General features: G+C 39.2%; 1 protein-coding gene and 1 long non-coding RNA gene across 21 annotated transcripts in view; one reads left to right on the top strand and one right to left on the bottom strand.

Annotated features, from left to right (window-relative positions):
* The window catches only part of LOC101747094 (phosphatidylinositol 4-phosphate 5-kinase type-1 alpha), a 98,697-nt gene that overhangs the window by 45,336 nt on the left and 26,297 nt on the right, over positions 1-27,064 (bottom strand). For 18 of the 20 annotated variants that reach the window (XM_062672753.1, XM_062672782.1, XM_062672789.1 and 15 more), the window contains exons 4-6: positions 2,718-2,929; positions 1,666-1,830; positions 847-999 (exon numbers count right to left, since the gene is read on the bottom strand). In XM_062672753.1, coding sequence (XP_062528737.1) covers positions 847-999; positions 1,666-1,830; positions 2,718-2,929 — 530 coding nt within the window. Of the gene's footprint in view, positions 1-846; positions 1,000-1,665; positions 1,831-2,717; positions 2,930-17,742; positions 17,898-27,064 lie in introns of those variants that run through there. The other 2 variants (XM_062672735.1, XM_062672732.1) reach the window with 2 other exon arrangements.
* LOC134200513 (uncharacterized) lies at positions 21,970-23,250 on the top strand. Its single transcript, XR_009975469.1, has 2 exons — positions 21,970-22,153; positions 22,352-23,250. It is a non-coding gene; the product is annotated as an uncharacterized LOC134200513 (long non-coding RNA).

Raw genomic sequence — 27,064 nt, 5'->3', positions numbered from 1 at the left:
AGAAATTCAGTGGGCTGTGTCGGTGGGTTAATTTACTCGTCGAGCCCTTCGTCGCAAGCGACGGGTTCGACGGGAACGATAACCGATGTTCATCGATTAAGAAAACGTTATCACGTAAAAAAGTAAACAAAAAATTTGCTTTGAATTAATATAAATATGATTTTTTGAGTTAAATACACCTACACACACAGACATTCAACGGTTTTTCTTGTATATCATCACACGTGTCCTCATACCGGAAACACTGAATTTATCTAAACACATATATTTGTATATACTATTTATCTTTGACAAATTTACTGATGATTCTCTCTCAAAACGCGTACTTTTTAGTAAATTAGTCCGCGTAATTTTCGGAGTAAAAAGGGGTACAAAGTTTTTGCTTCGCGTATTAATATATAAATTCCGATTGTGTGTTGTTATCTACATTTGGCTTTTTTGGTTGACAAGGTTGCCTACCAATGCCCCTAGCGTCCTAGTAGGGGAGTGGTCAAAACGAAACAGACAAAAATGTTACAGGGTCATTGAAAGTGCCAAGACAAGCTGCGACCACACCTTCAGCGCCTTAGCTAAAAGCCACCTCTGACTTTCATCACCGGTTCATACATTAACGTCACACATTCAATTTTTTTTCCTACCGAAGCTGAGAGCCTTGAGAGGCTATTTCAGCGTAACCTTAACTAGTAGATGAGCTCGCGGGTCTCCAACCTGACGACGTTGCTAACACGAACCCTAGCGAGACCCGTGCTTCGCAGAATCTACCACCGGATCGGGAACGCGACCCACTGAGAAGATCCGGCGAGAAACTCAGTGGGCTGCGTCTGTGGGCTAACGCATTCAACATACCTTACGTTTGTACGTGGACCCTTTGAGGTCGTATTTCTGGTGCATTTTGATCGACGAAGGCAACAGATTGTTCATGGCGACCAGACGCACGTTTTTGCTGTTACACTGATAGCAATAGAGGCCGAAGAACTTTGGTAATAACGTGCGGGGGTTCTGAAAGGTAAATGTGAATATTTTTACTAGAGGTAATCGTTGGGACGAGGCATTGAATATGGGTAAGTACTGAAATCCTGCCTCTTCCTGCAATAAACCAGTCATGCGTTCAGGCTTGAAGAGAGACAGCCGTTTTGTAATATAATTGAAGCATAAATGCAATCCCTTTCCTCAATCCACCCATCTAAGCAATAAAAAAAAAAACAAAAAAAACATGACTTTCCCTGACCCTCTTCAAAACGTCGGATTAAGTCGAAATTTGGCATACTTATTAAGGACCAATGATAATACAATATTAAAAAAAAAAGAAAATTGAAAACATTGAAATTCAACAAAAAACGGAAAAATAAATAATACTTTAAACAACTAAACAAATACGCTTTTATATAAAATCCAACAAAAAAATAGAAAATAAATTTTAATAAATTTTTAATTAAAAATAGTGTAAGGAAAATGATTTTATTGTAAAAAAAAGCGTAGGGTGCATGGTATCAGTAGTTATAAATATTTTATGAACAGATATATGAGTAGAAAGGCTAGTTTGATAATATCGAAATCGATAATATTGAAAATTGATTTTTTTTGTTGTATTTTCTATAAAAGCGTATTTTGTTAGTTTTTTTTAAAATAGTAGTTTTTAATAATTAATATCGATTCTTTCCTTGCCTGATCGAGGTTCAAGTAGTATCCAGGCAGTAGTTTCTGCAGAAACTCCCCCTCCTTGTGCTGTACCGTCTTTATGATGAACTCATCGTCGTTCGTCAGATAGAAGATGCTGCCTGAAGCGCCAGGGTTGCTGAGCTCGCGGAGTGGTGCGCTGCACATTGACATCTACGAAAACAAAAGTTATTTAAGTTATTTTTATTTTACGAAAACGAGCTTCCATTTTTCTTTCCTACCTATGCTGATAACCTTGAGAGGCTATATCAGCGTTACCTTGGCGTGTAGGTGAGCTCATACCGGAAGTGTTGCTAACAAGAGCAGTGCTTCACAGAATCTACCACCGGATCGGAGACGCGGCCCACTGAGGAGATCCGACGAGAAACTCAGTGGACTGTGTCTATGAGTTAGTTTCATCGCCAAACCCTTAGTTGCAAGCGACAGGTTTAACGAGAACGGTGACCGGTGCTTGAGGTACCTAAAATCACCGTTAATTGATCGGGAGGATCCGTAATGACGTCTATCGGGCTTTCCCTAGTGTTTTCTTTTTATTGCTTAGGTGGGTGGACGAGTTCACAGCACACCTGGTGTTCAGTGGTTATTGGAGCCCATAGACATCTACAACGTAAATGCCGCCACCCACCTTGAGATATAAGTTCTAAAGTCTCAAGTATCGTTACAACGGCTGCCCCACCCTTCAAACCGAAACGCCTTACTGCTTCACAGCCGAAATAGGCAGGGCGGTGTTACCTACCCGTGCGGACTCACTAGAGGTCCTACCACCAGTAATTACACAAATTATAATTTTGCGGGTTTGATTTTTATAACACGATGTTATTCCTTCACCGTGGAAGTCAAACGTGAACATTTGTTCAGTACGTATTTCATTAGAAAAATTGGCACCCGCCGGCGGGATTCGAACACCGTTGCATCGCTCAAACACGAATGCACCGGACGTCTTATCCTTCAGGCCACGACGACTTCTAACGGTTACGTTTCTTTAAGTGTTTTCGAGTTGGTGCTCTTCCCTAAAATATGTTAAAAAAACAAAAACTCACCAAAAAATCGTCCGGCTGTATCCCAAACAAATCTCTGAAGTAACGGAACGCGATCGGCGCGTACGTTTTGAATTTGAACTCGGAATAGTGATGGGCGGGCGTGTGGTTCGATCCCTCGTGGGGGAAATTCGTCGTCTCGACGGTCATGAAGTCCTGCATGAGTAGATCGCGTTCGGGCTTCGACGCTAGGCCTCCTATAGCGTGCTGGATGCCTGGAACACAGTAGAAGCATTTTCAAAATTGACACTACCCCAATGGAAGTTGTTCTAGAGATTTCTAGAGATTTACATTCGTCGAGACCATACCCCTTTGATTATTTGACTTTAGATTGACTTTTTTATATCCTACCTAAGCTGATGGTCTTGAGAGAACATATTCGCGTCAGCGGACAAACACGGTGTAGGAATAACATCGTTTAATAAAAATCAAGCCCTCAAAATTATAATTTGCGTAATTACTGGTGGTAGGACCTCTTGTGAGTCCGCGCGGGTGGTTACCACCACCATGCCTATTTCTGCCGTGAAGCAGTAATGCGTTTCGGTTTGAAGGGTGAGGCAGCCGTTGTAACTATACTTGAGACCTTAGAACTTGTATCTCAAGGTGGGTGGCGCATTTACGTTGTGGATGTCTATGGGCTCCAGTAACCACTTAACACCAGGTGGACTGTGAGCTCGTCCACCCATCTAAGCAATAAAAAAAATAAAAAAAAAGGTGGTAGGACGTCTTGTGAGTCCGAACGGGTAGCTACCACAACCCTGCCTATTTCTGCCGTGAAGCAGTGCCGATAAAGTAGGAAATTTAAATAGTAGACACCATTCCTACTCCACCTACCTACCACCTTACTTCATAGGTAGCACAGGAATCTAGTTCGTCACTTGTCGACGTCATTAAAAAATTAAAAATATAGATTCGACTACATTTTTGCGCGACACGAACCGTTCTATTTGTAAACTTAGTTATCTTATCGAGCAAATTCACAGAAAACATGAAAGTAATTAATTTCCCGTGTAATTAGTAACCGCCTAACAATTTTTTCTAAGCAAGCTATGTTGTTTTACATACGAATGCTCGCAGAAGCCGGCTTTTAGGACACGCAACTGGGTTGTTAATGATACTAGTGGTCCCACGGTAGTCGAAATTCGACTATAATTAATTGAAATTATAAGTTTGTACACTATTATGACTCTATTGTCAAAGACTATTATTATTATTATTTTTTTTATTGCTTAGATGGGTCGACGAGCCCACCTGATATTAAGTGGTTACTGGAGCCCATGGACATCTACAAAGTAAATGCGCCACCCACCTTGAGATATAAGTTCTAAGATCTCAGTATAGTTACAACGGCTATCCCACCCTTCGAACCGAAACGCATTACTGCTTCACGGCAGAAATAGGCAGGGCGGTGGTACCTACCCGCGCGGACTCACAAGAGGTCCTACCACCAGTTATTTTTATATATATTTTTATATTTATATAGTTATATTATACTCCTATAATCACAGATTTCGCTAAGACTACACTTTAGGTAAATATTAATAAATACAAACAATATTTAACCTATTTTCAATTTGAACACAGACTATGAATAATAAGAAAAGTTTGACAATAAACAAATAGTATGTGTGCGTGTGTGCGTCAAATACGTGTGTAATGTGTGCGTAGTGTGTGTAATATTTTAATTTATTGATTTCATGTATTTTTTATGCATAATTAAAAAATATATTAACATTCTGCACTCCTTCTCTATATTCTCTATAAGCGTGGAAAATTTCATACTCCTCCGTCCGCGCAATTTTCGTAAAAAGGGATACAAAGTTTTTACTTTTCGTATTAATATATAGATAATGGATAATGTCAATATAATTAATAATAATAATAATAATAATTTATTTATTTCTCTCTTAAAGGTACAAGGTACATACAAATTGAAATGGAAATAAATTAACCTTATAATTTATTTTGTAAGCCTTTGAAAGAGCTGAAGTCTGTACTAGGTTCAAAGACCTGTATTACTGATCTCCAGGCTCCCTCCTTCTTAAGATAGATTAGGTTAGGTTAAGTCGTGAACAGATGCTGCGGACTAGTGTTGAGAGATCATTAGGTGTTATATTTTAAGGTCATTTTACGTGTGTGTGCGTGTGTGAATGTGTGTGTATTTGGGTTGTGTGTGGGTGTGTGTGTGTGTGCGCGCGCGCGCGTGTGTGTGTGTGTGTGTGTGTATGTATGTGTGTGTGTGGGTGTGTGTTGGTGTGTGTGTGTGTGTGTGTGTGAGTGTGTGTATATGTGGGCGTGTGCGCGCATGCATGTTGTATTGTGTATGTGTGAGTATCTGCATCTATGCGTGTTTATTATTACTATTATAGTAACCGGCAAACATCGTGAGCAAATGACCTTGACTGCGCAGAACCGAATTTTAGATCACTTTGGTGGTGAGGGTGAGGCGCGACGGCAGGGGAAATCGTATCGAGCGCGTTATTGGTAGATCAGTCGAACCTTGCGTCCCGCACCGCGCCCTCGTTCCGCTTGCTCCCAAAAGTACGCTTGCGTACAGTGAAAAGTCTATCGTTATTAATCGTTAAGTTATTTGTTATAATTGCTTGTTGACTTTGTTGCCATTGCTATTTGTTGAGTGTTTGTTGATTTTTTATCAAAAATACACTATGCCGCGACAGACTGGTGTAGTATTCAAAAGAAAGGGTAGAAAAATTGTGTACGACGTATATTGCTTCATTATAAAACAGGGGAAGAATAATATTATGGAAAAAGTAAAACAGACTTCGGAAGCAACAAAAACATCAGTGAGTACTGTTAGGTGCATTATTAACGAAGCTAAAGGCTCTGGCTTGCTCGTCGTGCTTGGGACTCCGGGTAAGAAAAGACCAGGGAAGAAGAAAGTTACCGGAATGGATAGTTTCGTTCAATCTGTAATAAAAAGATGTAATCATAATAACTACATAACAAGCAGCGAAACTCCGTACCGTAGAAAGGCTTCGAAAATTTTAAAGAAGATATACATTTTAATGGCTCGGAATGAAGCTTACGACGAATTATGAAAGAGCTAGGCTTCAGATGGAAAAAAAAAACAGAAAATAATCGGAAGCTGGTAATTGAAAAAAGTAACATTCGATTACTACGAATCGAATATCTTCAAAAAATAATTAATTATAGACAAAAAAGAAGATCGAACCGACCGAGTCGTAAACTACACCGATGAGCCCTATGTCGACTTATCACGATGATGGCGACTCGGGTGATGAAAACAGTGATGATGATAATGGTTAAGATTATGATAACGAAAAAAAAATTACAAATACCAGCTTCGCTTCAACTGAACGAAGACCTGGCAACAGCTCTAGTTTTGACTTAATAGAAGGAATATGTATCTATTTTACCCCAAGATTAAATTATTACAATTATTAACCTATATTTTTTGTTGATGTTCTAATAAATATATAAATAAATACATATGTTGATTTTAATAATTTAATAGCATTATGACGCAGAGTAAATAATGTTTTTGCACGTGAGTGTACCATGCGCAAACTTACCCCCACTACGTCAACAAATGCTCAAGAAGTTTGCCGGCTATTATACATAGGTATAAATAATTATTTGCTTAATTGGGCTCGAAAACAAAAAGCAGATTACTTCACAGTCTGGAGTAAATTCTCTGTTTGCTCGTAGTCTAGGTCGTGAAGCCAATTTGTTAGTGCATGTTTGCATTGGGTCTGTGTCATGGGGTATATATTGATCAGCTTATTGATTTTATTGTATATGAAGCTACTTAGGAAGCCATAAAAGCGTTGAGCTAACGATGTAGAAACAAGTGTTGTGGGACGCACACCATGCCCGCGCCGCTGACTTACCAGCAATGTCGGATCGTATGGAGTTTTCGAGTGTGTAGTCATAATAAAATTAAGAATAAATAATTTACGGACAGAAAGGACTTTACAGGTTTTGTAAAGATCATTTGTAGGAAACCTACAAGGGAGCCGCCATCCAACTTTTAAAATACATCTCTAGGGCACGTTCAAGTTTTAAAAAGTGTGTTTTGGAAGACCCGCCCCATGCCACTATGCAGTACTGAGTGACTGATCGACAGAGCGCTAAATAAACGAGTGTAAGTACGTTCCTGTCGGTAACATGACGCAGATTTTTAAAAATGTAAGTGAGTTTGCGTAATCTGGACGACAGAACGTCAATATGGGAATGAAAGGATAATAGGTCATCGATCTGTATACCCAGATACCTAATGCAATTTGTCCTGGCAAGGGAGGGGCAACCGCGGGCAGTTTGTCCAAGAGCGTTACAGGAGTGGGCTATAAGTGGAAAAGGCGAAGATGATATTTTACCACGCGTAGACAGGGAAAAAGTGACGTACTTAGTTTTATCCACGTTCAGTGTCAGTAGATTTTTAGACAGCCAGTCAGTTACGGTGTTCAGGCCACATTGAGCAAAACTAAAAGCTGCCTCCCAAGAACTGCCATGAAATACGAGAGCAGTATCGTCAGCATAGGTGTAAATAGACCCGTTTGTGATATTTAGTTGACATAGGTCATTTATATATATTAAAAATAGGGTAGGGCCGAGAATACTGCCCTGTGGCACTCCATATGCTATAGGGAGTTCGTCACTGATTTTGACACATTGTCGTCTGCCCGTAAGGTAACTCCTGAAAAGAGAAAGCTGATTGCCTCTCAGCCCAACGGCTTCAAGCTTAGTTATGAGAGTTGGGATAGAAATCGTGTCGAAGGCTTTAGCTAAGTCCAAGAATATACCAATTACTTTGTTCTTTTTATCTAGTTTTGTGACAATTTCATTAGTTAAGTTTAAAACTGCATCGCTAGTCGATATACCAGAGCGGAAACCATATTGAGAGGGGGAGAGAAGGTTGTATTTGTCTAAAAATTTTATGAGTCTATGGTTCATAATTTTTTCCAGAATTTTTGAGAGGGTTGGCAGAATAGAAATAGGTATGTAATTGTTCGGCAGACGTCGGTCCCCCGTACTCTTATAGATCGGATGAACTACTGCAAGCTTAAAAACGTCGGGAAAGACTCCAGTAGAAATAGCCAGATTACATAAAAACGTAACTGGAGCTAGAAGGATGTGTTTAAATTTTTTTTAGAATTATCCCAGAGATATTATCCGATCCAGTGGCACAGTCTGTTCTGAGGCTATTTATTAGGGTTTCTATCTCGGATTGGTGAGTTTCCAGCATAGCAAAAGTTCTTAAATGAGAAAACAATATAGGTACTTTTGAGTGTGTTTTTTTTGCATGAATATTTAGAGCTAGTGAACTACCGATATTGGCAAAGTAATGGTTGACCGTATTAATAGAGTTTGCGGGTCCTGCGTGTGTGAGAAGGTCGTTCGCATGGGTATTTTGTTTTTTGGTATGTGTTATAGTTTTAATCGTTTCCCAAAGCTTCTTATTATTGTTTTGAGCATTTTTTATTTGGGCCCTATCATAATTGCTCTTAGCGCTTTTTAAAAGTGATGTACAGTAGTTCCTATATCTTTTAAAAGTTAATTGAAGAACTTCATTGTTAGGATATTTTTTCAATTTTTTGTGTAAGTTGTCCCGGTTTCGGAGGCATCTCAGAAGCCCCGGAGTCATCCACAATTTTCTGAGCCTTTTGCGATGTGGTACAACTTTTAGACTCGTGTTTTCAAGAATTATGGTATTAAGAGTGTTAATAAAATAATTAGTAGCTACGTTAGCGTCAGTGGAGTTGTATAAAAGGGAAAAATCAATTTGAAGTAATTTTTCATTAATTTTGTCATAGTCAATAAATTTTCTTGTTTTATTATTTTGAGTTAAATTATTATACTGGCTTGAGGTATGAAGAAATAGAAGTGTCGTGTCGTGGTCGGTCAGTGACGTATCAGCAACCAAACAACAAGCATGGTTTTCTGATTTTAAAATAATATGGTCAAGGCATGATCGATTTAATCTGGTCGGGAGTTCGTGTGCAGGTAACATTCCGTGATAAGTTAGCAACGTGAGATAGTCGTGAGAACGCGAATCGATATTTTTCTCGAAAATATCAATGTTTATATCGCCAGCCAAGACAATATTTTTATAAGATAAAAAAAGTGAATTGTGAATTGACCTGTACGGACGTCTCTTAGCGCGCGCACGTATAATCATTACAATAAGTTAACAACATTTATAAATAACCGTTTAAAATTATTCCATCCAGTACGGTATGTGCTTGAGATACCTGGAAATAAATACTCACATCGAGAAAAACGGCTACGCACTAAATTAATTCACTGCTTATTCTTAATTTATATACCTACAATACTTGATGAAGACGAAATTTGCTTATCGCCGAATACTTTCCGCAAGTCGAATTTGAAGAAAAGAAGAATTGTGGACATTCTATATGAGAAATATTTAACGGAACACTTAGAACAATCATAGAACACTTTAAAATTTTCAATTCACTTATCCTAGACTTGGATGTTTGTGTAAACGGTGTAATATCAAGCTTTGAAACTGTGTCTATTGTTAAATAAATTGATGAATTGTGGCTGACTTTAACATTTGTGTGCAAGATAATAGTGGTGATTGATTGGAATCAGTGGAAGAGTGAGACTCAAACAAAGTGATATTGCAAATTACTAAATTTTTAAATCTACCTTGTCACTGCATTATTTCTGCGTATAAACTTGCCACTAATAGAACTGTTTTTCACCGTAATTTGTAATATACTAATAGCCCATATTTAGAAACGGCCGGGTCGTACAATTGTGCGCGGTGTGGCGCCGGTTCGAATCTCACTATTGACATTGACTTTTTGGGTTCTTCTTTTCTTTTTTCTTTTCTTATATATTGTTATTTTCAAACAACCTAACCGCAATGGCATCGATTGATGAATGTTCTGGATGTCGTGATGTTCTCGGCGGCGACCCTTGTCTTGGATGCTGCAGATGTAAGGCTAAATATGACCTTGTTTGTGCAAATGTTGCCTCCTTTGATTATGAGCTAATGGACGCTAAACATAAAGCGTCATGGAAGTGTCCTGAATGCTGCAGCAAGGAGCCAAAAACTGGCAACATTAACACTCCTGTGCGTTCGACTCCATACTCGGACACAAAAAGTCAAGAAGAGGATGTACAGGGACAATCCAATGTCACTGTCCGCAAAAGGCCCACGAAATCATCACCGAAACCATCGCAGAGGCCACTGCAGAAACAGCAGCAGAAATTACCGCCAAAGCCATCACAGAAAGCAGCAACGCAATCATCTCAGAAGTCGCCGCCGAAATTGCAACCGCAACCATCTCTTGAGCCGCTGCCGCGATCGTCACAACTCCTGGAACCTAATTATGTTACTGAAAATAGGCTACGTGGGATTCTACAACAGGAAATATCTACCGCCTTGAACACCACCATTAAAAAAATTGTAGTGACCGAGTTTAAAAATGTGCTCGACAAGATAGATGGTTTCCGAGACTCTCTTGAATTTATGAGCACAAAGTATGAAGAGATGAAATCTAAATTCGAAAGTGAAACTTCAACTATCACTGAACTAAAATGTGATAACGAGAGGCTTAAAACAACCATTAGAGATCTCACTGCTAGGCTGAACGTTGTTGAACTACATATGAGAGAATCAAATATTGAAATAAATGGTATCCCGGAAAGTCGATCTGAGAATTTGGTCACTACCGTCATTCAATTATCCAAAGTTATTGAAAATCCGCTCACTAACGAAGATATCCAACGTGCTATCAGAGTTGCTAAAATTAGTAATGACAATCCACGTCCTCGGCCAGTGATTGTTAAGCTACGCAGTCCTCGTTCCCGTGATAGCATTTTGGCCGCGGTCAGTAAATTTAATCATAAGGATCCCGAGAAGAAGCTTTGTACACAGCATCTTGGAATTGGAGGAACTGTAAGCCCTGTCTACGTTTCGGAACATTTGACTCCGGCACTTAAATCGCTCCACGCTGCAACTCGTATAAAAGCCCGGGAAATGTCTTATAAATTTGTATGGGTTCGCAATGGGCGAATTTTTGCTCGGAAAACAGTGGAACATCAAGCTATAGCAATTAAAAATGTGGATAGTCTTAAGCTTTTAGTATAAGTTGTTAATGTATTTTGCTAATAATGAATTGGTGTATTTGATGATCGCAATGCTTGACATATACTACCAGAATGTGCAGGGCCTTAGAACTAAGACTAACGAGGTTTCAAAAAATATTCTGACGTTGAATTATAAGATTATTGCATTTACTGAAACCTGGCTCAACTCAAATATTTCTAATCACGAACTGATCGATGATAGATACATTGTTTATCGCCGGGACCGATCAAGCAGTGGTAATTCTAAAAAAGACGGCGGTGGGGTGCTCTTAGCTGTTTCTAGGGACATACCGTCTGCTCGTGTCAAGAGTTGGGAAACAAATGTGGAGGACTTGTGGGTCACTTTGCATATTAACATTGGCTCAAGTACTAGGAAGCTTGCTATATGCGTTGTATATCTTCCTCCACCAGTTAAAACCGAAACTCTCAAGTATTTTTTAGATAGCGCAGATAACATTGCCGATCGGGCCGATGATCTTGTTATTTTAGGTGATTTTAACTTGGGTTTTATTAGTTGGGACCCTCATAAGGATAGTAATTATATGGTACCCTCAAACCATAACTCTCCTCTGGGACATTCTATTACTGACTTTGTTTTCATTAACAATCTCTTTCAAGTCAATGCAATTGCAAATAGTGACAACAGGTTTTTAGATTTGGTTATAACCAGCTGCCGAGATGCATATGTTGTGAGCCCTTCGAGCGAGCTGAGCAAATTTTATAAGCAGCATCCTAATCTACTGTTGAATTTGCCCTACAATAAACTTGTCTATCTTAAGCCCAAATGCAAGCCTAGATATAACTTCTATAGAGCAGATTATCCATCCATAGTTAAAAATCTGAAAGGTGTTGATTGGCAAACAAAGTTATCGGGCTGTGAAAATATTGATTTAATGCTGATAAAATTTTACAAAATAGTGGACGATCTCTTAGAAGAATATGTGCCGAAACAAACCCTTAATAAATCTAAGTTCCCTAAATGGTTCAGCACCTCCTTCATCAAACTATTACAAGAAAAGGAAAAAATTCGGAAAAGGTTCAAAAAATACAGAAACCCTAGAGACGAAATTGAATACCGTCTGCTCCGCTCTAGATGCCACACAATGTACGATAAATGCTATTCAGATTATAGGAATAACATCGAAGCTAATATCCCTAAAAACCCTAAGCTTTTCTGGAGCTTTATTAAACATAAAAGAGGTAGTGACTCATCCATACCTGCATCTATGAATTTGAAAGATCAGGTAGTAAAAACAGGCCCTGACATTGTGAATCTTTTTGCAGAACATTTTGCCTCAATTTACTTGCCCAGCTCAACGCCTCCGGATAACTTTACGCTTGAATCTCAGTGCTGCGGGTCCCCACAACGGATGTTGTGTTCATTGGCTATCGAAGAAATTGAGGTGCTTAAAGCGATCAAAAAGATCGACTCTGCGAAGGGTGCTGGCCCGGATGGGATTCCGCCGGTATTTGTGAAAAGATGCGGCTCTGCTGTAGCTCTGCCTCTGTCCTTAATATTTAACCGATCATTAGCGGATGGGACATTTCCGTCCGAGTGGAAAAAAGCGCGCATTGTACCAGTCTTTAAGAAAGGAGAAAATTCTGACGTTAAAAACTATCGCCCTATTTCCATCCTGTCTTGCTTCTCTAAACTATTTGAATCGATTGTCTATCCTGTAATCTTTCGGCTTGTGGACAGTAGCATCTCAGATTCACAGCACGGTTTTAGACGTGGTCGCTCAATCGTCACTAACTTGGTCCCTTATATTTCCAATGTGTCTAATGAAGTTGACTCAGGCAGGCAGGTTGACGCCATCTACACCGACTTTAGCAGTGCTTTTGATCGAGTTAACCATTCAATTCTTTTGAGGAAATTGTATGGGTTCGGTGTGGATGGCCCACTTTTGAAATGGTTCGAGTCTTACTTGCAACAGAGACCTCAGTCGGTGTCTGTAAATGGATTTAACTCAAAAACTTATTTTGCAGATACCGGTGTGCCCCAGGGATCACATTTGGGACCCCTTCTTTTCATAATCTTTATTAACGACATAGTCGATAAAGTAAGTCACTGTAAGGTGTCACTATTTGCCGATGACCTCAAGATATACAAAACCATAGTTTCTGTTGTCGACTGTCGCCAATTGCAAAGTGACCTAGATGCGATCCTACAATGGTGTCGCTGTAACAGTATGACACTCAACGCAAATAAATGCTTTCACATTAAATTTACTAGAAAAAGAAAGCAACTTGCTACGGAATATAAGCTTGATGGTACAGCACTGGCAGAAGTTAACGAAATCCGAGATCTTGGCGTGATAGTTGACAGTCAACTTAAATTCACCTCGCACATTAACAAGTCTGTCACAAAAGCAGCTCAAATGCTCGGATTTTTGAAACGTAACTCGGGCGGATTTAGGCGTCAGCGCACCAAAATCTTGCTTTACCAAACCTTGGTGCGCAGTCATCTTGAGTTCGCCAGCGTTGTATGGAATCCGTATTATGCCGTGCATTCGCAACGCGTTGAGAGCATTCAAAGAGCGTTCACTAGGCATTTAGCTTATAATTCTAGCGGTTTTTCGCACAGAAATCCTTACAAAGAGCGCCTAATTAGGTTTCGAATGTGTTCTCTTCGTGAACGGAGACTTTTATTGGACATGTCCTTCTTCCACAAAGTCGTAAGCGGTCAATATCAGTGCAGCTACTTTCTAGAGAACATGCCTTTAAGGGTTCCCCGTACCTATCCTCGCGGGAAACTCAAATATATTTTCTACACCCCACCTGTAAAATCTAATTTGGGACGGCAGGCACCTCTCCGTAGAATAATTGATGAGTATCATTCCCTTATCACAGTGATGCCCGATCTTGATGTGTTCCACGACAAGTTGCGTGTATTTAAGGACAGAATAGGAAAAGATGAAAAGGGACCTTAACTTTAACTTTAATCGTTGATCATTTCTTGTTCTATAACTGACTTGTTGTTACTTGACATTATATTAACATTTCTTCTTTTCTTCTTTTCGATATGACATGACATTTTTATTAATATTTCAACAAATAGTACTGTTTTTTTTAATTATTATTGTTATTATTGTATTCCATTTTCGAGCCGATGAATTGCCAATGCTATGTACGCCATTGTTGTCACATGCATCAGGCCATAAATTAAATAGTTTAAATTTATTTTCAATGTTAGATGTTTGTGATGTGGCAGTACTTATTTAAATAAATAAATAAATAAGTAAATAAGATGAATAAGACTTTAAAAGTTCATTAAGGGATTCTAGAAACAATGTAAAATTTTGTTGAGCCGGTGGGCGGTATATAGCAATAACTACGGTATCCTTGTTTATCGTTAGTGCGAGGCAGTTAGCGTCATGAATTTCCGGCTCTTTAAAATATATTTGAAGCTGGGTGCGTGCGGCTATAGACTATAACTCCCTCATTTTGAGTGCGGTGACGGCTAGTAGCAGCCAAATTATAACCTTGCATAACTGGTATAGGGGGAGAGTGAAGTAGCCAACATTCAGTGAGTATAATCAAGTCCCATGTCGTTCCACTACGTTCAAGAAGGGTAGTTAATCCATCAAAATTTCTATTTATACTTCTAATGTTTTGGTTAAGGAGTTTTAGAGCACCCTGGTGTAGACTGGCTGTGTAGATGTTATTGAGATGAGTTTTATGAACGTGGACTTGGCGCAATTTTTTACAGTGAAACTGTTTTTGTTCGGATTTCATATCTTTTTGTTAAGTATTATTTTTTGCTCATTTATTACTTAACAAAAATAGACAATAGAATAAAAATAAACTATAAATAGTCGCTCAGCTTAAAAGCTAATGAAACGCTCAATTAATTAGTGTAATAATAATCAACATCAACTTTTACAAATTTAAACCGAATTAAATTCTGTTTCAAATGCGAAAGGTAGATGGCGCTGTTCTTAATTATTTCAGATTTAAAAATTAAAATCTGAAAGCCTTGAAACATCAATCCGCATAAATGTAATTTAAAAACTACAGTAAGAGGCTTAAATAAAAAGCTGAACATAGCTCAGCCTTAATTAGAATTTTCTTCGGAATTCAGTAGTAAAGTTCAAGTTATTTTGATTAAATCAAAACCGAAATATTCATAGCATCTTAAACAATCACCTACGAATAAATATTATTTATAATATTATTTATTATACGAATAAATATTTTTTTTTTTTAATAAATGATATATTTTATTTATTAACAAAAAGTCAAATCAAAATAATTTAACATAACTCAACCCACACAGTAGAACAGATCTTCCAACGCGCTTGAAGGAGGCACAGTCCCCAAGATACTGGCTACGTTGCCTCGTTGGACAGCCAGACTCACTCTCTGTGCAAAGTACCAGCCAGCCTTAGCATCATGTGTAACCTCCTTCAAGCGTTTGGGAGATTTCTGTTAAATATTATTTATTCGTAGACAATCACAACGGTTTTATAGTTTTGGGAAGGGATTTTTTTGTATCGCCATCTCGTGAAGTATTTCGGTAATACATTACAAAACAAAATTGTCCCTCCAACAGTAACAACAGTACTTGCTTCTGCAGTACATATACTGAAATACTAACAGTAACAACATTAACATTATATAATGTTCACCGTTCAATAAGAACCGCAAACTATCCCCTTGAAGCTACAGTTTATGTAGGATAATTGACTTTTTGGCGGGAACGCGAGGTGTGAAGTTGTGTGATTTGTTTTAATTTGTCTATTTAGTGTTTCTTCGGGTTTAAATGTGTAATGATGGTGGTTTATTAACTGTTTAATATCTGTGAAAATGCACAAATGTGGGAAAATGAAACAAAGCCGCTGTACGTAACTTCTCGGTATCCTCCCAACTGTCGATGCCCATATCGTGGTTGGAGGCGTCCGTGTAGGGGTCGGGATGCAGTTGAAGTACCTCGGCCTCATCCTGGACAGTCGTTGGACCTTCCGTGCTCGCTTTCAGAACCTGGTCCCTCGTTTGTTGGGGGTGGCCGACGCGTTAAGCCGGCTTCTGCCCAACGTCGGAGGGCCTGACCAGGTGACGCGCCGTCTCTATACGGGAGTGGTGCGATCAATGGCCCTATACGGGGCGACCGTGTGGGGCCAGTCCCTGGCCGTGGGGGTGGCGAAGCTGCTGCAACAGCCGCAACGCTCCATCGGCGGTCAGGGTCATCCGTGGTTATCGCACCATCTCCTTTGAGGCGGCGTGTGTACTGGCTGGGACGCCGCCTTGGGTTCTGGAAGCAGAGGCGCTCGCCGCTGACTATCAGTGGCGGGCTGACCTTCGTGCCCGGGGCGTGGCGCGTCCCAGCCCCAGTGTGGTCAGAGCGCGGAGGGCCCAATCTCGGCGGTCCGTGCTGAAGTCATGGTCCAGGCGGCTGGCTGATCCTTCGGCCGGTCGTAGGACCGTCGAGGCGATTCGCCCGGTCCTTGTAGATTGGGTGAATCGTGACAGAGGACGCCTCACTTTCCGGCTCACGCAGGTGCTCACTGAGCATGGTTGCTTCGGTGAGCTCCTGCACCGATCGGAGCCGAGCCGACGGCAGAGTGCCACCATTGTGGTTGCGACTTGGACACTGCGGAGCATACGGCCCGGCATGGAAGGGGTGGCGCCGTGTCCTCGTCGCAAAAATAGGAAACGACTTGTCGTTGCCGATTGTTGTGGCATCGATGCTCGGCGACGACGAGTCGTGGAAGGCGATGTTCGACTTCTGCGTGTGCACCATCTCGCAGAAGGAGGCAGCGGGGTGCGTGAGAGACGCGCAAGCCAGCCGCCGTCGAGCGGGGGCCAGGGAGGCGGATCTCGCCCAAGTCCTGGCCCTCTAAGTGTTTCGGGTCCCCCTCACATGTCGGTCTGGGGACCGGCGAGGGGGGCCTAAGAAGACGACGTGCAAGCTGCTCTGCATGCGTTTTACGCAAGAGCATCCGTGTGATGGAAGACCGGCTATCCTCGACCCACGCTGGTTCTGGTCCAGCGGGGTATTCCGTAGGATAGCTCACTCTAACCGGCGCCATCTAGGCGGGCTTCGGATAGCCTGCCGACCGAGAGGGCTGGTGGTCGTAGCGCCGACGACCGCCGGTCTGGCGTCCCGAGGGGGAGGGTGATGGGAGAGATGTGCTCCGCACTAAACGCTTCACTTTCCCCCCTCTGCCTCTTCATGAGTTCTGTCTCATGCGAGGTTTGGACGTTGGTTGTTGAGCGACAGGAGGTTTTAGTCAGTTCGACTCTGACATGCCCCGCCCTCCACCCCCAGTGGAGGGCGGAAGTCCGGAGATTTCCTCCTGACCAAAAAAAAAAAATCCTCCAAAAAGTCCACTGAGATCTTAATAAATGACCACCATTTTACTGAGATTATATTTCATCCCATATCATCTCATTTCATTTCATCCCAGTTGATTAATGTCTCAAATTAATCATCTTCATTTCATTTCACTCCATAACATAAATTAAAATAAGATATGACTTAAAGGTCTGTTACCAGGTCATAAAATCCATTACAAATGTAGGAATAATTCCAGCGCACCCTGGCGGCCGTAGATTACCATGTATTCTCGAAATTTATAGTCTGTGGCATGTCACCTTTACATCGAAAAAAAGTCAGGATCGAAATTTTTGAGCGAGCTATAGTTTGTGGTGATAAAATTAATAATTTCAAGTAGATTAATTGTTGTAATTGATATAACTAGTTAATATCAGTAAAATAAAGTTGTGAGTGATTGATATAATGTACAATTTAGGAACCAGAAGTACCGTAGAATTAAATAAAATTTCGCAACCTCAAAAAACCGTTCTGCTTACAGTAAACACAGTCGGTAGTCTGGCGCTCCGTTTACAACAGGATTTTTGAACGGAACTTGGCGCCAGATTCTACCGAATCTGTGGATTTGTCTAAATTTGTGTTCTCACTCACTCATATTATTTGTTGACACCACTTCCTTGTAGTTTTGGTCGCCTGGTACTTTATGATTTTATGCACTTTATTTTACGGAGTAAGAATTTAAATTAACATTTAAATAAAATTGTGACACGTCCGTAACATACGACATCCAAAGGAGGTGTGCATCCAAAGTGCGGCAGAATAAAAACATCACAAAACAGCCACAATTGATAGGGACATTTTTGATAAAACGTTACGAATCACAACAGTACGTAGAAAAGATAAAAACGGAAAACAGAAAATAAATAGTTTTTTTTTTGTATTCAAATAAAAATATATAAGATTTATGTTGTTTGATTTTGTCTACCGTAATTATTATAACTAGTGGTCCCGTAGTAGTCGAAATTCGGCTTTAATGAACTGAAATTTTATGTTTAAACATTGTTATGATTCTATTGTCAAATACTATTATACTTATACTAGCTGACCCGGCAAACATTGTTTTGCCATATATAAGATTTCTAGGGAATTTCTAGTGTAGAAAAAAAAACTAACTTATTGTAAGTGTGTAAGGATGTCGTAAAGAAGTGAAAGAGGTATGTAGTGCCGTGAACGATGAGGGAATATATAATAAAAATAACAAAACCTCATTCAACCACATAATACCTAATTATAACGAAAAAAAACGTCCAAATAAAAAAAAAAATTTTAGGGGTGGACAACTCTAATCACTTAGGGGTATGAAAAATAGATAGTAGCCGATTCTCAGGCTTACTGAATATGCATAAAAAAATTCATGAGAATCGGTCAAGCGGTTTCGGAGGAGTATGGGAACGAACATTGTGACACGAGAATTTTATATATTAGATTATATTATCACAGATTTCGCCAAAACTACACTATACATAAATAATAATAAAGACAAACAATATTCGTCTATTCTCAATTTGACCATAGACTTTAAGCACTAATAAGTTGGACAATTGACAATAAACAAAGAGTATATTTATATATATATGTGTTGTGTCAAATACATGGTAGTGGGTGTAATGTTTTCCTCCACTCCTTCTTTATATTCTCTATAAGTGTGGGAAATTTCATACTCCTCCGTCCGCGCAATTTTCGTAAAAAGGGGACAAAGTTTTTGCTTCACGTATTAATATATAGATATGTTATTGATATTATTATTAATCCATACATTTATTCAGTGCATATTTACTAAATCAATTCTGGCCATATCTGTACCTCCATAACCTAGAAACTCGGGTTAGTGAGAAACCTTCAGAAGCGAGACAGAGATTGGAGGTTTTTTTATTGCCCTTGAAGGCAGACGATCATATAGCCCACCTGATGGTGAGTGGTTATCGTCGCCCATGGACTTCACCGATGCCATCCCAAACGCGCACCCCTCAGCTTCTCTGTCACAGGTGCCACTTTCAGACTCCCTCTAACATATTCATTCCGTATTCTATCCATTCTCGTTACTCCACACACCCATCGCAACATTCGCATCTCTGCTGCATGCAATCGTAAAAGTAGCATCTTACATTATAAGAAATCCCAACTAGAAAAAAGAAATCTTTGATATCCGACTCATATCTTTAATTACCAGACTCTTGTAAGCAGTACGTCACGAAGCCACCATGATAAGGGACATAAAATACACCATCAAATGATCGTGATACATTGCCGCAATCAACCTGTGTTAAGTATCTTGGATTTCACTTGGACCGAAGGATGACATGGAAAGACCACATAAAAACAAAGCGTAATGAAATTAACATTAGATTTAAAAACCTACTCGGGCTTCTCGGTAGACAGGCTGCCTTATCCCTATCCAACAAGTTAAGGGTGTATTGCTCAATAATAAAACCGATCTGGACGTATGGAATCCAACTGTGGTCGACAGCCAGCAAATCCAACATTATGTGCCTCCAGAGAGCTCAAAACAGTATCCTGAGGGTACTCTCGTCGGCACCTTGGTATACTCGAAATTCGGAAATCAACGAGTACCTGGAAATCCCAACCATCTTGGAAGAAAGTTAAACGATACTCAGCCAACTATAAGAACCGCTTGAAAGCTCACCCAAACCCGTTGTCCGGCTTACTATTGCAGCCAAATCCAATTAAAAGTCTCAAGAGAGCCGACGTGCTACCCTACTAAGGCGAGACGGAGCATTGGCTCTGTCCCTCCAAACCATAACCTCTCGCAACTCACCTGATCAGTCTTGGCGACTGATCGCAGGGGTTAAAGTAGAAGAAAAAAAAAAAAAAAAAAGATCGTGGAAACTCTAATGACCTTCACGCGCTTTCAATGTTTTCCTGTTCACATAAAACTATTTGTTTTTATCCATCTACGGGAATCTACGTATCTACCACACATCGAGGGGAGAAATGATATTTGATTTAACATTTTGACATTTTTGAAACTTTACAACGGAGTCATTTAAAGGATAAAAATTGGGAAACAAAAATTCTAACAAAAGAAACTTCTTCAGCTATTTTCAATGGAGTAAAGTTAATTGATGTTCAATTAAAACTAATACCAAATTAAACGGATCTTTAATTACAAAAATAAATGTCGCATATTATTTTTTTTTATTTTTTTATTGCCTTTGTAGGCAGACGAGCATACGGCCCACCTGATGGTGAGTGGCTACCGTCGCCCATGGACTTCAGCAATGCCAAGAGCAGAGCCAAGCCGCTGCCTACCGCATTAAGCAAAATGTCGCTTAAACGAAATAGCCTTGCACTCCTCGATATGATCTGATTAAAAATAATAATTTAATTAATCCTAAACTACTATCATGCGAATGGACCGACAAAGTCATTTTTTTTCCCTATCTATTCTAGTAACCTCAAGGGGTTATTCTAGATTCACCGAACTAGTAGGTGAGCTCACGGGGCTCAATCCTTCTAAGACTAACTCTAGCAAGAGCAGTGCTTCGCAGAATCTACCACCGGATCGGAAACGCGACCCATTGAGAAGGATCCGGCGAGAAACTCAAAGGGCTGTGTCTGTGGATTCATTTACTCGCCGAGCCCTTCGTCGCAAGAGACGGGTTCGACGAGAACGATGACCGGAGCTTGAGGTACCTAAAAGCACCGTTAGTGGATAGGGAGGATCCGAAACGACGCGACAAAGTCAAGTTGGCGGTTATTTGCACGAGCGTCCCAGGCTCATCACAAACCGAGAGAAGTGGTGATTGCTCTTGAGGCTCATAGCATCTGCCCACAGCAGATGATACTGACAGACGACCACGACAGCTCAAACAAGATTGATACGACAAAGACTATAATATAATACTTCTAACAGTAATTCAAATCGAAATCTATATATTAAATACGTGAAGTAAAAACTTTGTATCACTTTTTACGAAAATTGCGTGGACGGAGGAGTATGAAATTTTCTACACTTATAGAGAATATAGAGAAGAAGTGCACAATGTTAATATTTTTTTTAAATAATGCATAAAAGATACATTAAATCAATAAAGAAAACATTACACACACAACATACCATGTATTTGACGCACACACACATGCATACTATTTATTGTCAAACTTTTGTTCTTGACGCCTGTTGTCAAATTGAGAATAGATTAAATATTGTTTGTCTTTGTTAATATTTTTATAGAGTAGCCTTGGCGAAATTTGTGATTATAGAAGTATAAAATACAATCATAAAAGTGTACAAACTTACAATTCCAATTAATTATTGTCGAATTTCGACTACTGCGGGATCACTAGTAAGATCTAAATTCTTCTGTTGCTGTCAAACTGATCAACGGTACGCCTAGACGTATCAATTAAAGTACTTACACGAGTCAATTTAGGATTATTGATGCTCATTAGCGGAGCGCGTGTCGGAACACCGAACTAGGATCGTCGACAGGTTGCATTAAGTTGACTAGGTATATTATATTAAACTATTTAACACTATACTATAATAATATAATTTTTTTTTTATTGCTTAGATGGGCGGTTACTGGAGCCCATAGACATCCACAACGTAAATGCGTCACCCACCTTGATATATAAATTCTAAGGTCTCAGTATAGTTACAACGGCTGCCCCACACTTCAAACCGTAACGCATTGCTGCTTCACGGCAGAAATAGGCGGGGCGGTGGTACGTACCCGTGCGGACTCACAAGAGGTCCTACCACCAGTAAAAAACTTCATTTCATTTCACTTCATTCACGTGCACCAAGTTGCACGCGCATCGTTTGTTTTTAATCTTCGATCAATAATAACTAGATTCGCGATTAGCGCTTCAAAAACGGCCCGAAAAATAAGACCACAAATAAATTTGTGGTCTTATTTCAAATTAGTATGGTCCAATCATAGCCAACACTAAGACGTCAAAACGCTGCAATGCGCGTTCAAAAACTGAGTAAAAAACCACCGTAACATCAAGGTTTTGGAAGGAATATCTTTTTTTGGTAAATTTATATTATTAAGTGTTTTTCATAAAATAATAAACACAATTATATTGTAAATAAAACACAATTTACGAATATTGTAATTGTTTGGCCAATGTTTGCAACAAGGCACCAACTATTGTAACAAACAACACCAATTCTTGAATAGGGAATGCATAGAGTAGTTTTGTTATTTTATAATGATATTTTTGTTTGTAGATTTCCTAGTAGCCCCTTGTCGCTGTGCACAATGGATATATATTGTCGCGAAAGAAAGAGGAGAAGAAATATAGAACCCTTATAAAAATTCTAGAATTGTTCAATGGTGGTGGCAAATCAATGCAAAAAAGTATTAAAAAACTTTATATGTATTTGTAAATATTTTAAGCGTATATGCTGAAAAGGATTTGTTTTCTGGGGGAAACGAACACAGCCATAAAATAAGCCTAAATTAAACTGATTATAGAAAAATTCATTGATATAAGATTACATTATATTTGTAAAAAAGAAACCGCTCATATAAAAATGACTTCTAAAAGACAGCTTTATAACAAACTGAATCTGTTTAAAGGTAATTAAACCTACATTATTGTTTTAATTACTTCTGTATAAAGAATACGTGGAAAACATGTATCGTGTTTCCTTTCATATTTTTTTTTACTTTATTCAATTTTATTTTTTATCACCTATTTGTTGTAATAGCGGCAATGTAAAATATTATCTACTACTTTTTTTAATCGGTCAAAAATAGTTGCGACCATACAAAACAAACCTAAAACAAATATGTATATTCTGCAACTCTATGTCTTTCAATACTTACTGTGTTCTGAGCATTGAAATGTAATACCAAGAACTACATCTAGTTCCACAATACAATAAGCACGAAATTTTAAACAAATATTTTTAACCTTATAAATTAGGCTTTAAGTATCATTTTAGAATAAATATTTTTGTACTGATGTCTTTTTATGTTCAAGTGACATTTTAAATTTATTCCATAATATTCTTTTTCTGACGAAAGGACCTAAATACATATATTTTGCAATGGTAATTAAACTTTATGTTTAAGTAATAAGGTTTAGAATAAACTGAAGTCGTTAACATTATTAAACTTTTTTCTAAGAAATGAAGATGTTTTCGTGTCTGCAAACGTGGCCACTGGAGCGTCTTATTTTTGTTCCTGATCTTTAATCTAGTACTATTATTGATCGAAGTTTTTAATATACTTTTTTTACATTATAATAATTTTTTCATACACTGTTTTGAATTCAAATTTATTAAAACATATTTTCAATTGTTTAGTTGGATTTTCTATAAAAGCGTATTTTGTTAGTTTTTAGTATTATTTATTTAATATTTTCGTATTGTCAACCAGAATTTGAGTAGTGCAGTTATAAGTACCGACGTCACGCCCCGTCATCGAATTTGCATGAATCATTGGCATTGGTAACTTTTTTATTTTTCAAACCATAATGCGTGCATTTAAATGGATGCCTTATTCTAATTTAGATAAGGTTGATGTCAGCACGGGCGTATGTGGTTCTAGTTCCCTTTGATCTCGATTCTCAACAGTCGGACTAATTGTCTGGGACAACAAAGCATGAAATAAAAAATAAAAAAATTTATCTATAATGTACAGACGTATCTCTGTTACTGATATAGAGAATAAGAAAAAACAGTTCGCACATACGGTGCTTTAACATCACTTTTTTTATTGCCCTTGTAGGCAGACTTGCGTACGGCCCACCTGATGGTGAGTGGTTACCGTCGCCCATGGACTTCAACAATGCCAGGGGCAGAGCCAAGCGGCTGCCTACCGCTTAATACTCTCCACAAGCCTCGTTTGAAGAAGGACATGTCATGTCATTCCAAAACCGGATGGTACGTGCAAAAAGGATCTCTGGAAACGCAAACGCACTGTGGATGACCACAGTGGTTCCAGATAGTATGGATGAACTCTACTCCGGTGGCAGGCGGTGCGATGGTAAAAACGAGATGATGGTATCATCTCGAACATTTCCTCAGAGCACTCCCCATGGAACATATTATATGATTTATGTCATTAGAGTTATAGAGCTTTTTTTATAGTCTATTCAGTATTTTCATGTGAAAAAGAGTGAAGAAGAAAAGAAGAAAGAAAAGAAAAGAAAAGAAATAGAAGAAGAAGAAAAAGAGAGGGTGGTTACGTTCACGGGTATAGTAATAATGAGTTACTATAGCCCGCTGAGTTTCTCGGCGGATCTTCTCAGTGGGTCGAAGCACTGCTCTTGCTAGGGCCAGTGTTAGCAACACTTCGGTTTGAGCCCCGTGAGCTCACCTACACGTCAAGGAGAAGCTGAAATAGCCTCAAGGCTATCAGCATAGGTAGGGAAAAAAAGGTACCATAAACCAAATCCTTGCTCGCTAAAATTGATACTTATCCTATCTATTTCTCATGTATTCATGCGCTCATTATTTACCCATTAAAACTGCGGCATTTAGGTTAAGATTGCCGCTACACTTAGCCGAGAGCTCATCTATGCTAAAACGATTAAAATACACGTATCATAGGCAAACAGTGTGTTCTAAATACAGTAATGATACGCATTAAAGGCGTATCATATTGCGACCTTAGAATAATAAATTAGTCATCATTCCCAAGTTCATATCTCTGTGCAGCGAACGCTCTGCAAACATTTCTGATAATACGTGTTTTTGTTTGGTACATGATTCTGTTAAAATTATCCTTATTATGATTTTAATATGATGATTTGATTTTTCGCTACATCTTTTCTTCTCAGTCGTATGCACTCTTGGCAGAGTGGTCGTGGTCATCACTTCGGTTGGTGGTGCGCTTCACCAGACGTCGCCATTCCTCGCGTACCGCGGCCCTTCTTGTGCACTCGTTCACGGGACCGTTTAGAGCTGCCTTTATTTGGTCGGTCCATCGTAACGGTGATCTGCCGCGCGGTCTTGTACCCTCTATCATGCCCTGCACCACAAGGCGCTCAACTGAGTCGTCACCCCGCCGCGACACATGCCCGAAGAAAGTGAGAATGCGACCCTGAACGATGGAGGATAGTCGCTGCTTGACATCTATGTGGTACAATACAGGAACTATCGATGAAAACACTTAAGTTGGCAGCGGCTTAGTTGTGCCCATGCTAAAGTCCAAACGGACAAAGCTGACCACTCACCTTCAGGTGGGCCGTATGCTCGTCTGCCTACAAGGGCAATAAAAAAAAAGTTTGTTTCTATACCAACCAAGTTCTAATTTTTTAAGTGATTTTATGACCTGGTAACTAAGACCTTTAAGTCATATCTTATTTTAATTTATATTCTTATTTTTATGAAAAATGATAATATGGATTGAAATGAAATGAAGATGATTAATTTGAGATATTAATCAACTGGGATGAAATTAAATTAAATGAGATGAGATGATATTGGATGAAATACAATCGCAGTAAAATGGTGGTCATTTACTGAGATTTTTTCAGTGGACTTTTTGGAGGAACCCGAGAAGTTACGTCCAGCAGCTTTGTTTCATTTTCCCACATTTGTGCACTTTCACAGATATTAAACAGTTAATATACCACCGTTATTACACATTTAAACCTGAAGAAACACTAAATAGACAAAATAAAACAAATCACACAACTTCACTCCTCGCGTTCCCGCCAAAAAGTCGCCAAGTTCTAAAAAGATTATCCTTAAGATTACCCTCACTTAGCAAGGCACATCGGCACAAACACGCAAATAATTCATTGTCTATATGCAAATACTCACCATCAACGTTTCCCCGTCAATGGCAAAACTCACAATAGCCGGCCAAGTAAGTTAAAAAATCTCATTTATTATCCTCTTCAAAATCGGAGCGTTAAATCTCCACGAAAACAACGACATTGAACGCTAATTTAGAATTCGAAGGCTCATCGTCAAATTAATGTAGAAGGTATTTAATTTTCCATGGACTGGGTCCAGTTCGCGATATGAAAAGTAATTTCGAGCATTGGGGAAACTAAAATCAGTGATTTGATGTCATTCGGGCTATTAATCAATAAGGCGGGTAGATAGGTTTTCACGACTGTTTTAACTGTTGCCGGTAATAGATGAGCCACCGCCCTTTTAAATTTATAAAATAACTAGCCGTACTCGCCTGCTTCGCTGCGCATTTAAAATTAACATTATTATTTATTATCATTATTATTAGGGAGTCCAACACTCAGTCAATCGGATGCATGGTTCAGTAGTTATAACGGAACATCCGTAAAAACCACTGTAAATTTATATATTAGTATAGGTATAGATACGTAATGGAAATAAACTAAAAAGGTTTATACAACGAAACAAAGCCTAGGTCTTCTGATTTTTTACTTTTTTAAGCCGTTGCAATCGTCAGAAAATCGTACGAGTGGATCTCACTTAAGCAGAGATTAGAGAGATCCTTTAAATAGCGCGTCTTTCGCATTAACTTTTGACGTTTTGACGAGATTTACCTTCAATTTTTTCCCTACCTATGCCTTGAGAGGCTATTTTAGCCTTACCCCAGCGTGTAGGCTAGCTCCAGGGGGCTCAATCCGGAAATGTTGCTAACGCTGGCCCTAGCAAGAGCAGTGATTCGCAGAATATACCACCGGATCGGAAACGCGACACACTGAGAAGATCCGGCGAGAAAATCAGTGGGCTAACCGTGTAGATGAAGCTTCGTCACACGGGGCATTATGATTGACGTCCATACCACAATATTAAAAATGCGAAAAAGAGTTTCATTTTTTGTTTGGTACGCTTTCACTGCTCAAGCATCGCGAAGTTTTGCATACACATGCATGAGGATTCCAGAAAAGAAACTAAGGACCTTTCTTTCACCAAAAACACTATTGACAAGCGATAGGTATTCTTGTTATATTAACGCAAGCATATCCTAGAGTAAAAGCTAGGTATATATACCCC

This window comes from Bombyx mori, chromosome 2, assembly GCF_030269925.1.
Source record: "Bombyx mori chromosome 2, ASM3026992v2".
Lineage (NCBI taxonomy): Eukaryota > Metazoa > Arthropoda > Insecta > Lepidoptera > Bombycidae > Bombyx > Bombyx mori.
Note: the sequence above shows the minus strand (reverse complement) of the source record. Positions and strands in the feature narration are given on the sequence as shown.